This window comes from Myotis daubentonii, chromosome 1, assembly GCF_963259705.1.
Source record: "Myotis daubentonii chromosome 1, mMyoDau2.1, whole genome shotgun sequence".
Classification (NCBI taxonomy): domain Eukaryota; kingdom Metazoa; phylum Chordata; class Mammalia; order Chiroptera; family Vespertilionidae; genus Myotis; species Myotis daubentonii.
In genome coordinates, this window is record NC_081840.1 from 211802607 (window position 1) to 211818018 (window position 15412).

Consider the following 15412-nt stretch of genomic DNA (forward strand, 5'->3'; position numbering starts at 1 on the left):
CGGAAGGAAGGCCTACTCTTGCACAAATTTCTTGCATCAGGCCTCTAATTTATTTCATATACGTTCCCTGGGGACAACATCTAGATTGGCTTTTGTTTACTGCAGTATCCTCAGTAACCACAATGTGCCACGCGATAGATTCTTTAATATTTATTGTTGACAGAATCAGTAAAAAACTAGCATAAGGCATCATTTTTTTCTTTACATTTTTCTAGGGATTTTGTAAAACTGAACTCTGAACACTGTTGAAAATCTGCAGGTGCCATTGATGGCGCTAATGTACATTTCCGGAGCAGTGGTCTCAGTGTTCTCCTTATAATTCTGTTTCCTCCCTGGAGACACTTACATGTGTTGTCAAAACACAGTTTAAAAATAAATAGCCTCACTCAGTTATCCTTCTCTAAATATTGTTTGAAACTGTTCTCAGTCATGAGTGACATTAAACAAAATAAATTCATAATCTGGATTTATTTCACATGGTTGAGTATCTATTTGCTTTTGAAATGAAAATGCCAGTTCTGAATTAATGAACAGTATGTAAAAAACCACCAAATATTTAGTAAGAAAATAATTCTGTAACATTATGCAACTAAAGAAACACTGATCCCGGCTGGCCTGGCTCAGTGGTTGAGCATCAACATATGAACCAAGAAGTCACAGTTTGATTCCCTGTCAGGTCACATGCCCAGGTTGAGGCTCTATCCCCAGTGTGAGGTGTGCAGGGGATGGGGGTTGATCGATGATTCTCTCTCATCATTGATGTTTCTATCTCTCTCTTCCTCTCCCTTCCTCTCTAAAATCAATAAAAAAAAATATTTTTTTAAAGAAATACTGAAACATTTCCAGTTGAGCTTAACATATAAAGTTTATTTAAAAATTTGAATGATCCTATATAATAAAAGGCTAATGTGCAGATCGATCAAACGGTGGAATGGCCAGTTGCTATGACGTGCACTGACCACCAGGGGGCAGACGCTCAACGCAGGAGCTGCCCCCAGATGGTCAGGGCACTCCCATAGGGGGAGTGTGGCTCAGCCAGAAGCCGGGCTCACAACTGGCGAGCACAGCAGCAGTGGCAGGACTCTCCTGCCTTGGCGGCAGCGCTAAGCCATCAGTCAGACATCCCCCGATGGGCTCCTAGACTGTGAGAGGGTGCGGGCTGGGCTGAGAGGATCCTCCCTCCCCCCCTGAGAGCACGAATTTTGTGCACCTGGCCTCTAGTCTAATTATAATGTAGCTTGATACTATTGCTTTATAAAATTGTATGGAAGAAACTTGATAGAATGTTGAACTTGGGTCTGTTATTACAACTAGGGCAAGCAGATGAAAAACTTAAATAAATGGTACCTGTTTTAAAATACTCACTGAGTTTAGAGGATAAAAAACCAATATGCCCCTCTTGCCTTTTCTAGCTGTAATTAATAAGCTCAAGCATTTCAGCAAATCTGAAAAGATGCAAAAATGGACGATTGGATATGATTTATTCTAGCATTTTCCAAATATGTAATTCAGAGGAAGAATCCTGTGAGTTCTGTAAAGAGGAGAATGTGGTGTCATGTCTGTACCCTTTATGAGAGATGCACATATCGAAATAGCCAAGAATGTCTGCAATAAGGAGACTCTTTTATCTTTAGTTTGCTGTTTTCTACTAATGTTTGTGTGCTCAGCATAATACACTGAGCATATTTATAAAAACTACCGTATATCTCGAGGAACTCATAGTTTATTTGATAAGTTGTTTTAGGACTTTCTTACTTAGCTAAATTCTCTTTTTTTAAAAAAAAAATTATTGATTTTTGAATCATGGAGAAGCATCGTGTGGTTATGTAAATCTGGGGCAGCAGAAGCTGACTGCATGAGGCCGATTCAGCAATTTGAATGTACACTAGCTGAAGAATTTATGGAGACATGCAACGATAAGTGAGATGTGTGCGCTACTTTTGTGTGTCTTCCATTTAGGAAATTAGAAGTAAAACATAGAGACAGAGTATAATAATAATGGTACAGACAGGTCAGGTCCATAGAGTACAGAATTGTGGGGTTACAAAGGGATTGTTGAGGAAACATTTCTTCAAAAACCTGGTCCGGAGAAGTAGCAGTTCAGTTGGTCTTTGGAAAATAGATCCATTTTGAACTGGCATTTTCAGATGCAGTACTTTCTGGCTAGAAGGAGGGGAGGAAGGACAGGACTTGGGGCGCTATCTGGAGGATCTGCAGTGTGTGAGATGGCTAGCAGGGGTAAGCTGGGGTTATTTTATGGGAGATGCAAGGTTGGGCACTAGGCTGAAGAGGGAGAGACTGCCAGTGACTTGCATGTTCTGGTTGGACAGAGGACTAGGGCAGAGGGAAAAGCCAATGGCCAAATACCAAGACAAGGTCAAAGCTGGGACAGGGGTTAGGCATCAGCTCACCCAGAAGCCAGCGGCCCATGTTAGATATAGGGATTCTAGAATTCCTGGTGCTTCGATATTGGACTTCCTGCACCAAAATGCTAATTAAATGTGGCCTTTTCATTTCTGGGAGGTGTCTTCAATTGTACTTTTGAACCTACTTTTGTCTTTTGTCCTATATTTAATATGGAAAGCAGTTTCTTACTTTTGACTGTTCTTTTTATAGCATGCTGGTATTGTTCCATGAATGCAATATATTCTCTTAATATCTCTGAGGATATTAATATGTTTTTTTCAAGCTTTCTTCTCCAGTTGAGTCTGTTTCCTTGTTTTGGGAGGGAGGGGGTCATTCCCATCTTTTACCTTAGAGATGTTTTCCTCAAATGTTTTGTTAATCTTGGGGCTGTTGCTTTTTAAAATGAGATATTACACAGCTGATTGGAACAGCCTCTGATGGGTATGGCTGTCTGTTTTTCATGAGATGATGTTCCTTGGAGTCCCCTCATGCCAGATCTTTTAAATGAATTCCCTTGTTGAGGGTGATAAAACGATAAACAACTTTTTGGGAACTTAATAGGGAAAGTGGACTTTGAGCATAATTATTTATGACACAAACTGTCATTGGATTGTTTCTTTTTTATTTTTATTAAATTTATCGGGGTGACATTGGTTAATAAAATTATATGGATTCCAAGTGGACAGTTCTCTGATACATCGTCTGTATATTACATTATGTGTTTACCACCCAAAGTCAGACCTCCTTCTTCCACCGTATATTTGACCCCTTTTACCTTTTACTCCTCCCCATCTCCCTTCCCTCTGGTAACCACCATACTGTTATCTGTGTCTGAGTTTTCGTTGGTTTGTCTTTGTTCATTTTTTGCTTTCAGTTTTGTATCCTACATATGAGTGAGATCATACGGTTCTTGACTTTTTCTGCCTGGCTTATTTTGCTTAGTGTGATATTCTCGAGATCCATCCATGCTGTCACAAATGGTAGGATTTCATATCTTCTTATGGCCGAGTAGTATTCCCCTGTATATATGTTCCACATCTTCTTCATCTAAGGACACTTCGGTAGTTTCCATGCCTTGGCCACCATGAAGAATGCTGTGGTTCTGCTGTTCTTAAGACTGTCCCCTGCCTTCAGCCCCACCTTCGTCTCCCTGTGAGGAGCCTGTGTGAAGAAGCCCACAGGGAAGAAACTGCCATTCCGTTGAGGAAGAGGAAGGGCAGTTTTCCAGCCCAGCACAGAGAGGGAGGGATCCGGGGATGCAGTGAGGAGGGCACACACCTCTTTGATTGCCTTCCAACAAATTTCTATCCTCAGCACCCCATTGACCTTCATATCCCTTCCCCAAGTGTCTCCACCGCCTGAGATTTTGTGGGTAATTGGTTTTCCTCTTGCTGTGATCAGTCACAGGCTTAGCCGTCAGCTCTCTGAAGCCTCCGAAGGCAGTCCCTGTCCTTTCGTCTGCTTTCCCATTTGCTAAATATCCCTGCTATCACCTACTCTGGTCAGTGTTGGTTTGTAGGTATTTATTTTTATTTGCTTTTTTAATTGTTTGAAGTTTTGGGAGAAGTAGAGGTAAACAAGCTTTTAAGTGATCGTCTTAACTAGAAACTGGTTAAACGTTGGTTTTTTTTTTTAAAAAAAATAGAGTATGACGCCATAAAATAAAGAAGTGTGAATCTTTTAACATAGCTTTTCATATGCCATGTCATGTAAACACTAAGTTCTTTGTTAATATTGTCAAAATTGGTATTCACACACACATGTTCATGCTTTTTCATTGACTTTCCAGGGTCCTTTTAGCACATACTCATGTTTTATTAGCCCCAACTCGTTTTGGCTTATATAATCTTAGAAACTCTCATTTGGGTTTGCTTAAAAGTGAGGAAATGGCCGAAACCGGTTTGGCTGAGTTGAAAGAGCGTCTGCCTGCGGACTGAAAGGTCCCAGGTTCGATTCCGGTCAAGGGCATGTACCTGGGTTGCGGGCACATCCCCAGTAGGAGATGTGCAGGAGGCAGCTGATCGATGTTTCTCTCTCATCAATGTTTCTGACTCTCTCTCTCTCTCTCTCTCTCTCTCTCTCTCTCTCTCTCTCTCTCCCTTCCTCTCTGTAAAAAATCAATAAAATATATTAAAAAAAAGTTAGGAAATGCATTTTAGAATAGAAAAGTGCTGGTGTTTTAGAGAAATATAATAACTCCTTGGCTTTCTATCTATAGAATACTTTATAACTAATACTGCGCTATTAAAAGCCTCATCCTTAAAAGGATAAGTAGGTAAAATAATAATTAGCTAAGTAAAAATGAGGGAATAGATCAATAAAAGTCTATATTTTGGGGAATTATAGTAGTTTCAAAACATATTGAGTCTAGTTAGGGTTAGAGCAGAGAATACGATACAGTGTGCACATAATGCTGTAGGATTATGTAAGCAAGGCCCCTGAGTCTGGTAAAGCATATTAGTCTCTTTGTTCTTAGGTATTTTGTAGAATGAGTGAGAAGTACTTTTGTGATGACTTAAGAATCATGAGTAATAAAATCCATACATCTGACTTAGTGCCTTGGAGGTTCATTCCAGCTGGGTGATAGTTGAAGGTGACAGTTTGTAGCCTCTGCCACCTTGAATTGATATTGGTTAGCAAGCTTGTTTGATTTGGGGATTTTTTTTCTTTTTAAGCTATCAGATGTAATCTTAAAAAAATTCTGCTGGGACTTAGGAGTGATATTAAATAGAAGTGCCTCTGTGTGAGCACTTAATAAATGTAGTTTTAATTGTATATGCACTGTTGTTAAAGAATTTTAAGATACATGATTTTGAGACAACAAAAACTGACACCAGGTGGTAAGGTGTGTTTGTTTATGAAAGCCGCTGAAACTTTACACCCCCTCCCCTACCAGAGCTCCAGGGAAGAGTTTGTAGAAATCCGTTCGATAACACTGCACAAGCCTTAGAAACTATTCTAAAAAAGCTGCTTAAAGAAATGTTTCCCTTTAGAACCCTAAAAACAAAGTAGGATAAAACCTAGGCTAATATGTTTTTTTGTCTGCTTTACCTTTTTTTCCTAAAGGAATTCTGAAGGACTTCGTAAAATTAAACTCACATATAAAAGGGTAGAGGTCAAATGTTATTGCTGCCTAAAGGGATGTTCAGGATTTCTTGCTATAAACCGTGCTAGAGTCAGGTTTGAGCAGTGATTAAGAGCACAGATTGCCTGGGTTTGACTCCCAGTTACTCTTTACTTGTGTGATGTAGGCAAATTATTAAACCTAACAGTGCCTCTGTGCCTGTATCTGTAAAATGGAAATAATACTATTTCTTATCTGGTTATTTGGAGGATTAAATGAATAAATAGTTGTGTATGGCTTGCAACAGTGCCTAGAACAAAACACTATGTAAGTGTTTGTTGCTTTTTATTACCAAGATTATTGTGCCAAATAAATTGCTAATTGACTAAGGCTTTAATATCTCTGTGTAATAATTCATCATTATTTCAGATCTAATTTGTGTTGTGTGATGATTGGTGATATTGCATTTCATACCTTGTCTTTTTTTTTTTTAACACTTATTAGCTGTTAAAAGATATTTAAGGGAAAGGCATAACTTATGTCAGAGAAAATATTTAAAGTATTTGAGCAGCCTCTAATTGTGTATAGTAGATTAATTTTACATAATTCCAGTGCAATTAGTTACCTGATGTCTAAAAGACTTTTACAAATATATGAGAGAAATATTTAACCGTTGCTCAGAAATGATAATTCTTAAAACTTTAGTATTCACCAATATATTTATTGATTTAAAATTGTACATTGACATTTAGAAACACATCCTTCTTAAGCTATTTCTTTTAATATTTAGTTGAAATTTTGATTAATGTATAGGTTTTAGCAAATCAAAGTTTCATTAGGTGAAAAGGGGAATAATGGCCCTAACCGGTTTGGCTCAGTGGATAGAGCGTCGGCCTGCAGACTGAAGGGTCCCAGGTTCGATTCCGGTCAAGAGCATGTGCCTTGGTTGAAGGCACATCCCAGTAGGGGTTGTGCAGAAGGCAGCTGATCGATGTTTCTCTCTCGTCAATGTTTCTAGCTCTCTATCCCTCTCCCTTCCTCTCTGTAAAAAATCAATAAAATATATTTTAAAAAGGGGGGGAATAATGTCAAAAAGGATCTAAGTGTAAGTTCTTTAACCAGTTATTAGAATTCGCTATTAAAGTTCACATGCAGAAAATAGCTAATTGAATGTTGACACATTTAATGAGTAAAATAGGTTGTGTATATAAATTTAGTTTTAGAAACATCTTAAATTGACTAACTTGCATTTTAAATAGGAAAGTACGAAATGAATTCATTTTTAAGAATGTATTTTAAAAATGTTTAAAATATATTTTAACATTGCATGGAAATTAAAATGATCACTTTTTTTCATGTTTTCTGTAGTGTCTAATTTTTTTTTTTAATAACGAGGTAGTTTTACAGAGCTTTTATACTGTCATTTCATGACCTGATCTTTAGTATTTGGAAAAAGAAAAAAACACGGAAATTAAAGGTAAAGTGTTTTAGCAATGTTTATTTTCTCTATATGAAATGCAAATTGGAATTTTTCACTGAAAAATATATTTGTTAAATATTTATTAAGCACATTTTATATGCTAGGAACTATGGCAATTGTTAGTTTTACATTGATAAACAAATCTTTTCTATATTCAAGTATCTAAAGATCTATCATGGGAGATGGATAAAGCAAAATAGATATATAATTATAAATCTGTGAAGTCTGATTCAAGAAATGGAGCAGGAGACCAGGGGACCTGAAGGATCCATCTGGCAGGGATGGCTACTCAGGGAGTGACTTTCAAGCTGAGATCTCACGGATAAGGAGCCAGCCACATAATCATGTCACTCATTCCACAGATTCTTTTTTTTTTTTTTTTAGTGCCCTATTTCTCTCTGAGTTAGTTGCTGGTCATACAGTAGAGAATGAAACGTTCTTGAACTTTGTCCTTGTAACGCATAAGGGCTGGTGTTACAAGGAGAAAAGACGTTAAGCACGTAGACAAATATATATAATGGGAGATTGTATTCAGAGCTATGAGGAAAAAGAGAGGGAATAATTTTGTGATCTGCTCTGAATTGGCTTATCAGGGGAGGAATGTCTGTGTAGGCGGTATAGGTGAAATTCTGAAAGATAAGGAGTCGTTAGCAAAGGGAATGGAGCGATAGTGGAAGCTTCTAAGGCCTTTATCGCCATAAATGTTGATTACTTTTATAATAAAACAGATTATTTTACGTTACTGAGCTTTATTTTACCACCATTCTCAATGTAAGGCAGGTGGGGCTCAAAAAAATCTTGTTTTACAGAATTACTGTGGAGTACTATGGGAAGATGTGTATTTACCTGCCTTTAAGTATGACAGAGATCAGCATGAAAGAAATGCGCAGTGATTTTGTTCAGTGTATTATTATTGTGTGTTTGCTTAATGTTCTTTCCTTTTTAATTTTAATGCTGGGAATTTGAAGAACTCTTGGGTTGTTGAAAGAAGTGAAAACCTGTTGTATGTTGCAATGTTAAGAAAACCAATTGCAAATCATTAGAAGTTAAGAAACCGAAAGCAGAGGGAATAAGGTAGAAAGAGGGCTGGATAGTTAGTTGTAGTTCTGTGATCGTAAGGTCTTTCCATGTTCTTATTATGTCATAATTCAGTGCTTATAATTGAAAATGTTGTCTGCACTGATGAACTTTGAAACTTTTCTCCATTTGATCCGATTTTCTCTAATTTTATTTTAAGCGGAATAAATTGGCTAAGGATGAGTGTGGGAGGCTTGCTGCATAATAGATGTGTGGTACTCAGGGAAAGCCTGGAAGGAAAATTCTCTACACATTCTGAGGGTTTTTTTTTTCTTCTATCTTTAAATCTTCTGAAAACCACAGAAAGCCATGCCAATTCCTTATCTTAAACATGCCAGAACAGTGCAAAAGGAAAAGATAGACAGTGGTTATTCTCTCTTTGTGTAGGTGACTTTTTTTCAAAAAGTTAGTTTTCATATCTGTGTTAAAGGCTAAAAGTATCTGGATTGTGTCAGTCCACACTGAGGGGTCACGTAGAAAGTAGGATCTTCAAAACCTTTAGGATTGTCTGTCTTCAGGAAAGGAGACTAAAACGAGACAGAACAGAAAAAAGACCACGCAGAAATCGTTTTTCACTTTTCCCTTGTAGCCAGAAAAAGTTTTTTTCTCTTTTAAGCTTAACTTGGAAACCCATGATTCTGTTATTTTGCTTTGTTTCTCATCTTAGTGTCTGTTTTAAATGGCATTTGCCTTTCATATGATTCTTTTTCAAAACATGTTCATGAATTTCGGATGATTGTAAATGATTCTCTATGTGGACAGCGCTTTTTCAGCTTATTAGATCATAATTAGTTTATCTATATAAAACCCAATTGACAAAGCTTTATTATTTTAGCAAAGTATTATTCATTCTCTAAAGCAGAAATGGAGGTAAAAGAAATGTTTTAAGCTTAATGAGGGATGAGAAGTTCTGTTATCTTCATGAAGGGGAATGGGTATGCTGATAGGGGGTCTGACAGTACTTTGTTTTGCACTCAACCTTACAAATGTGGGTGACAACACTGTTAACAGTGCCATTGTTTTAGACTCCTATATAGGTGATTAGAAAGTGCCATCACACATATTTTTCTCTTTGTGTACAATTGCCAAACCGTGCATTGTTGTAGCCTATTGTTTTCTGCACTGTTCAACAGCAAGTGGGAATGTACTCAATGCAGTCACATTACAAACATATCTAAAATTCCAGTTCATGGTACTTAAATGTAAAATAACAATTTCATATGTTTTACAGAAAACGCATGTTTCAGAAGAGATGGGTGAAATTTGATGGCTTTAGCATTTCTTATTACAATAACGAGAAGGTAAGTACATTTTACAGTTTTCAAAGATTGCTTTATGCATCCCAAGTGTACTTCAGTAAACTAAGCAATCAACTTTTTGGGTTTTTTGAGAACATGAGTTGGATTATCGCATGAAAAGAATTATAATAGGGTAAAACACTCTTCATAATTTAACTTTTTCTTGAAACATCAAATTGGAATAAAAAACACATACTTTAGCTATCTAACAGTTATTTATGGAGTATCTTTGTATAGCCTATAGAAATTGCTACAAGCGATATACAGATGAACAAGGAAATGCCTTTATCCTAGAGGGCACTCAGCAGTGTGTGCAAAATTACATCACGGCAGGGGATGGCAAAGCAAGGAGAGTTACTCCGAAAGGGCTTGTGGAAGAAACAAAGAAGGTTTCTTGCATGGGATTTCATTTGCTATTTGTCTTCAAAAAAGAATGTTTGTACTTGGAGAAACTAGAGAAATGTCCGTGTGAAAAGAAACTAGTGGGAACAGGACTGATAGCAGAGAGAACAGTGAGATGCTCAGATGGGAAATCCATTCTATTATGGATGTAGTTTTCTCCAAATGGGGATAGTGTTTGTTAAGGAAACTTGTGGGAGATGGAACTGAGAAGGCTGCTTGGAGTTAGAACTCACTGAAAAATCTTAATAATTATGTTACAACTAGAGGCCTGGTGCACAAATTCGTGCACAGGTGGGGTCTGGCTGGCCTGCCCCATGGGGGCCCATCGGGCCGGGCCAATGGGAGGGAGGGGCCGTTGGCGGTTGGCTGGCTGTCCCCGTCCCCAATCAGGGTGTTGGGGGCCGATTGGAGGCCGGGGCAGGGGTCGATCAGGGCCCAGATCAGGCTGGTTGGATGCTGCAGTGCTTGTCATAGCCACTGGTTGTTCTGCCGTTCTGGTCACTGGGCTTTTAGAAGGCAGCTATGCTCACCACTATACCACCAACGCCGCACAACTGGGCTTTTATATATGTAGATATTTGCACAAATGCATAGTTAGATAAAACAAAAATTAAAGATGCTAACAGTTGTCAGATCTAAATGGAGGATACATGGGTATTCATTGTACTAATCCTTCAACTTCTTTGTGTTTAAAAATTAATTTCCTTAATCAAAGGTTGGAACCTAATAAGTATACCATATTTCAGTTAAATGAAATCAGACAATTTTATAGCCTTAACTGTATACATTATTTTAACATACTCATTTTACACGTATCCATATTCTCTTATCTATAATCTAACATTATTTTTCCATTATTTAGAGATTTCCACTGTCTAATATTGGTGATATTTGTGGCTTGAATAGAGATTTATAGTCCTTTTCATATATTGGTTCTTCAGTGCTGCAGGGCAGAAGAGAATATGGTTTTAGACATAAGATAGCACAGGGCATAGTATAACACTACGAATGATAGAGGGCAACCCGCTTGGGTCTTCTCTCTGCAGTAGGGAGCTTTTCTGTAATAAAACTTTGTTTTTGCTTAAAAAAAAATAGTCTAGAGAAGTGCTAATTGCTGGATTTCACAGTATGGTCCAGATAAAGCGTCAAATAGGTTTCAATACACCTCTTGGAAATTTGCAAGATAGTGAGATGAGTATTTTTTAATAGCTGGTTTTCTGCTTTAACTACGGTTTTTAGTTTATTTTTGTATTTGATTTTTTATTATTTTTTAAAATATGTTTTTATTTATTTTTAGAGAGAGAGGAAGGAAGAGGGATAGAGAGATAGAAACATAGATGAGAGAGGAACATCATTGATTGGCTGCCTCCTGCATACCCCCTACTGGGAATGGAGCCTGCAACCTGGGCATGTGCCCTGATCAGAAATTGAACCTGTGACCTCTTGGTTCCTGGGTCGATGCTCAACCCCTGAGCCACACCTGCAGGGCAATTTGTGTATTTGAATGTTGAGACAGTTTCTTTGCCTGGGGAGGTACAATGTGGTCTCTGTATCTGATGGAATATGACCCCTAGTTTTCTTCAGTACCTGTGCCCTTCTCTGGTCTCATTGGAATGAGGAGGAAAACTATTCAGGAATGAGACAGGCTTCCATGCAATGAAGCTCTGTTGGTGGTGGTATCATTATGGCCATTTCGGGGAGAGACTTTCTAGTATCTGTGTCCAACTGGACTCCCTCTGTCCTTTTGAAAGCTCATTTCCAGTGCAGTGAGGGGATGAGTACCTATCACATTTTTAAATATTGATGCAATAAAATTGATGCAACTTCGGTTTAAAATTGTGGTCAAAAGTTCACCTTAAGCCCTAGCTGGTTTTGCTCAGTGGATAAAGCGTTGGCCTATGGACTGAAAGGGTCCCAGGTTCGATTCCAGTCAAGGGCACATGCATGGGTTGCAGGCTCAATCTCCGGTGGGGGGGGTGTGCCGGAGGCAGCCATCGATGATTCTCTCTCATCATTGATGTCTCTCTCTCTCTCTCTCTCTCTCTCTCTCTCTCTCTCTCTCTCTCTCTCTCTCCCTTCCTCTCTTAAATCACTAAAAATATATTCTTAAAAAGTTCACTTTAAAATGAATTATTATAAATCCTTTAGCTTAACATCAAATTTTTAAAAATTCAAATTGTTGTGTTCTGTGATATTTTCCCCCTTTACTATTCAGATGATTTGGTTTATCTTGGCGAAAAACAAAACACTGGGATGGGTCTTTCTAAAAGGAGACAGTTTCTTTCCCTCTTTTTTTTTATTGTTTTTAATATATATATTAACATATATATTTGATTTTTTTCTTTACTGATTAAGGTATTACATATGTGTCCTTTTCCACCCATTGCCTCCCCTAACCCCCCCCACCCCCACTCATGCCTGAACAAAAACAGATCCAGAGACAGAGAAACATCAATCAGACTGTCAAACCTCAGAGGGAAGGTAGGGGAGGGTGGGGGTAGGAGAGAGAGATCAACCAAAGGACTTGTATGCATGCATATAAGCCTAACCAATGGACACAGACACCAGGGGGGGGTGAGGGTAAAATATATTTTTATTGATTTCAGAGAGGAAGGGAGAGGGAGAGAGAGATAAAACATCAATGATGAAAGAATTATTGATCGACTGCCTCCTGCATGCCCCCTACCGGGGATGGAGCCCACAACCTGGGCATGTGCCCTGACCAGGAATTGAACCATGACCTTGTTTATGGGTCAATGCTCAGCCACTGAGCAACACCAGCCAGGCAGGAGACACAGTTTTTGTTGTGACCTTTCAGGCAGAAGAGATGAACCGGGAAGAGGGTATTTCAGGACCAGGGAGCAGAAGGCATAGATGCAGTCTTAGCTACCGTGTCAGGAGGTGTGCAGTTTTAGTGGTCATGTGCACTGAGTAGGTGCATCTTTCAATGTTTACATGTGCACTTGGGGAGCATGTATTGGGCTTTTAGGAGGCAGTGCACAGAGTTGCCTGTTTCCCTGGTTTCCTTCCACTTTTCTCAGCACTGCTCAATCATGTCTCCGCAAGGACTTTTCATTGTGTTACTGAAAATGGCAACATCCCCATGGCCTTGATATCTTATCACCTGCCAAGAAATGGAGCTCACCCCCATTCTCACTCAGCTGTGGGCAGAATTGCCCTGTGGTTGTTTCATTGTCTGAAAGTGGTAGATAAATGACAAACTTGACATAGATATCTGTGTGTTACAGGCTCCAGGGATGCTTTAAAATTTCTTCTTCTAAAGAAAATTTCACACTCTGAAAAACATAGTCATTTTGAGCCTGTTGTCACTGAGTTGTTATTTCTAAATTGTCTTTGGTCTTTAGCGTGTGTTGTTTGAAGAGAAACATAAATGCAACTCCACAGTGTTTAAAATTATGAGATTTATCTTGTAATCATCCCCTGACAGATTATAAATGAGCCATTAGAGGAACTACAACTTCCTGAGGTTAAAGTGACACTGTATGTAGCATGTTAAGTACATTTTGATCATTTCTGGATAATTGTTTTTCTATTACTCTTCTATAAATACTTGTTAGATATAATTTCCTTATTACAGGCATGTAGATCAGTTGTTACTTTTTTAACGACTTGTTTTTTTAATCTCTTTAAAGAGATCTAGAGGAAGGAAAAAAAAATCTCCTTTTTAAAATTCCTGTTTCTTTTTCTATAATGCTACTTGATTTTTTTCTACTGAAAAATGAGTTAATGGTAATATTTTATTCAGTATCTCACTGGAAATATACCTTTATAAGCTCCTCTACCTAATTCTTAGGCAAACTGAAATTCGAGAATGGATCACCTAAAGGGTAAATGTTTTGGACCTTCTAGCTAGATTTTTGACTGTTTAGTCTCAACCACTTACAGCCAAGAGGGGCCCTCACACTGTCCCCAGGGGTGCTGTGCCCTTTCCCGGGTCTTAGGTTGCCTCACAATGGGGAGACATCCCCCTGACCCCGTCATTCCTAGAGCACTTAGTGATCTAGCATTGCCTAGTATTGCCATTGTAACCCACAGTTACTGGCTTTCCTTTGTTAAAGCCAGTCATTTCATTCATTTCTTGGCAGTGACCTTTTCAGTAGTGTCTGGACACACTGGGGGAACCTGGAGCATGTTTTTCCTGTTTTCATCTCCATGTTTTTGCTCTTTCCTCTCAATTTTCCTGTCCATTGCCATCCATGAAAACCCTGTACAAACCTAGACCCACCTTTTTACCCTCCTTTGTGAATCTGTTCTTTTTCCAACTGCGATAAATGAACAAGATGCAAGGAAGGTTAGAGGGAAGACAAGCTGGAAGGAGGAGGCAGATCGGGAGGGGGTGCAGTAACTTGAGCGCTCATTTACCAGGTGTGGGCTGTATAGGCCCGTGGAGGGGTTCAGAGAAGGACTTCAGAAACATTAGACATGAGCTGTCAGAGTTTGGTATAACTGTGATTGATTGGACGTAGAATTTATTCATTCAGAAAATATTTATACAAAACTGCTATGTGAAAGGTGGTGAGGAAAAGAGACGTGTGACCCACAGTCTGTTTGGGGAGACTGTATTAACCAAATGATCACACCGTAAATATAAAAATCATCATTTAAATTATATTTAGTAGTTGTTATAAAGGAAAGGTACAGGTTGCTATTAGCTTAAGTTAGGGTTACCTGCCTGGGTGAGGACGAAGGACTGAGAGAGGAGGCTGGTCAGAAAGGCTTTCTGCAGGAGCATGTAATATGCTGAAATGCAAAAAGTCATAGGGGCATCTTTAGTGAAGTTGGGTATGAAAAACATTCCTCAAGAAATAAGTCAGACAGAAAAAGTTAAGAACCGTATAATTTCACTGATGTGGCATATAAAACTGAAAGCAACAGACGAACAAATAAGACAAAAACTCACAGAGACAGCAGCATGGTGGTTATCAGAGAGAGTGGGCGTGTGGGCAGGGTAGTAAGGAGTGTAAAGGGTGTCAAATATATGGAGATGGAAGAAGGTTCGACTTTGGCTGGTGGGCACACAATGCAATATGCAAATGATGTATCATAGAACTGTGTACTTGAAACCTATATAATTTCATTAACCCAATAAATTTAATTTTTAAAATATTTAAAAACAATTCCTTGAAGAGTAAAAAGAGTATGCAAAAGGTATGTTTAAGGGACAGCAGGAAGGTCACTGTGACTGGAAAGAGTCAAAAGAGACATGGAGAAGTAGGGAACAAGTTGACACTGTAGCTGAAGGGAGAGTCCCAAGTTATGGGGGTCGAAAGGTCAGCACAGGTCAAAGACTCTTCTGTTGAAGACTGATTGACTAGAAGAGTAATATTTTATTGGACAGATATAGAGGCACGGTATATTTGAGGAGATAATTGAGTTTTAAAGCTTGAGGTGCTGATGGTACAGTTACATGCATTGTTGATGACTCTAAATATGGGAGTGAAGTTGACTGAAATGGACAAGGAAGGAAGGAGCAGATTTTGGAATTCTCTGCATGAAATTGGTAGTTGAAATAGCAAGAACAGAAGATAGTAAAAGGAAAATAACAAGGAGAAGATACTTCGTAATTACCTATTTCTTGATACCCTCTTCTTTTTTTGAGAAGTTGCCCACTCATCTTTCTAAATCACAGTTCAAATATCTTATTCAGTTTTAAAAAAAACACAT

General features: G+C 38.4%; 1 protein-coding gene across 7 annotated transcripts in view; it reads left to right on the top strand.

Moving 5' to 3' along the window:
- Positions 1-15412, top strand: part of ARAP2 (ArfGAP with RhoGAP domain, ankyrin repeat and PH domain 2) — a 159617-nt gene that overhangs the window by 36489 nt on the left and 107716 nt on the right. For all 7 annotated transcript variants that reach the window (XR_009449802.1, XR_009449801.1, XM_059673672.1 and 4 more), the window contains exon 7: positions 9259-9328. Coding sequence is in view for 5 of the 7 variants with exons in the window: in XM_059673672.1 (XP_059529655.1) it covers positions 9259-9328 (70 nt within the window). In the remaining 2 variants the exon portion in view is untranslated. The remainder of the gene's footprint in view (positions 1-9258; positions 9329-15412) is intronic.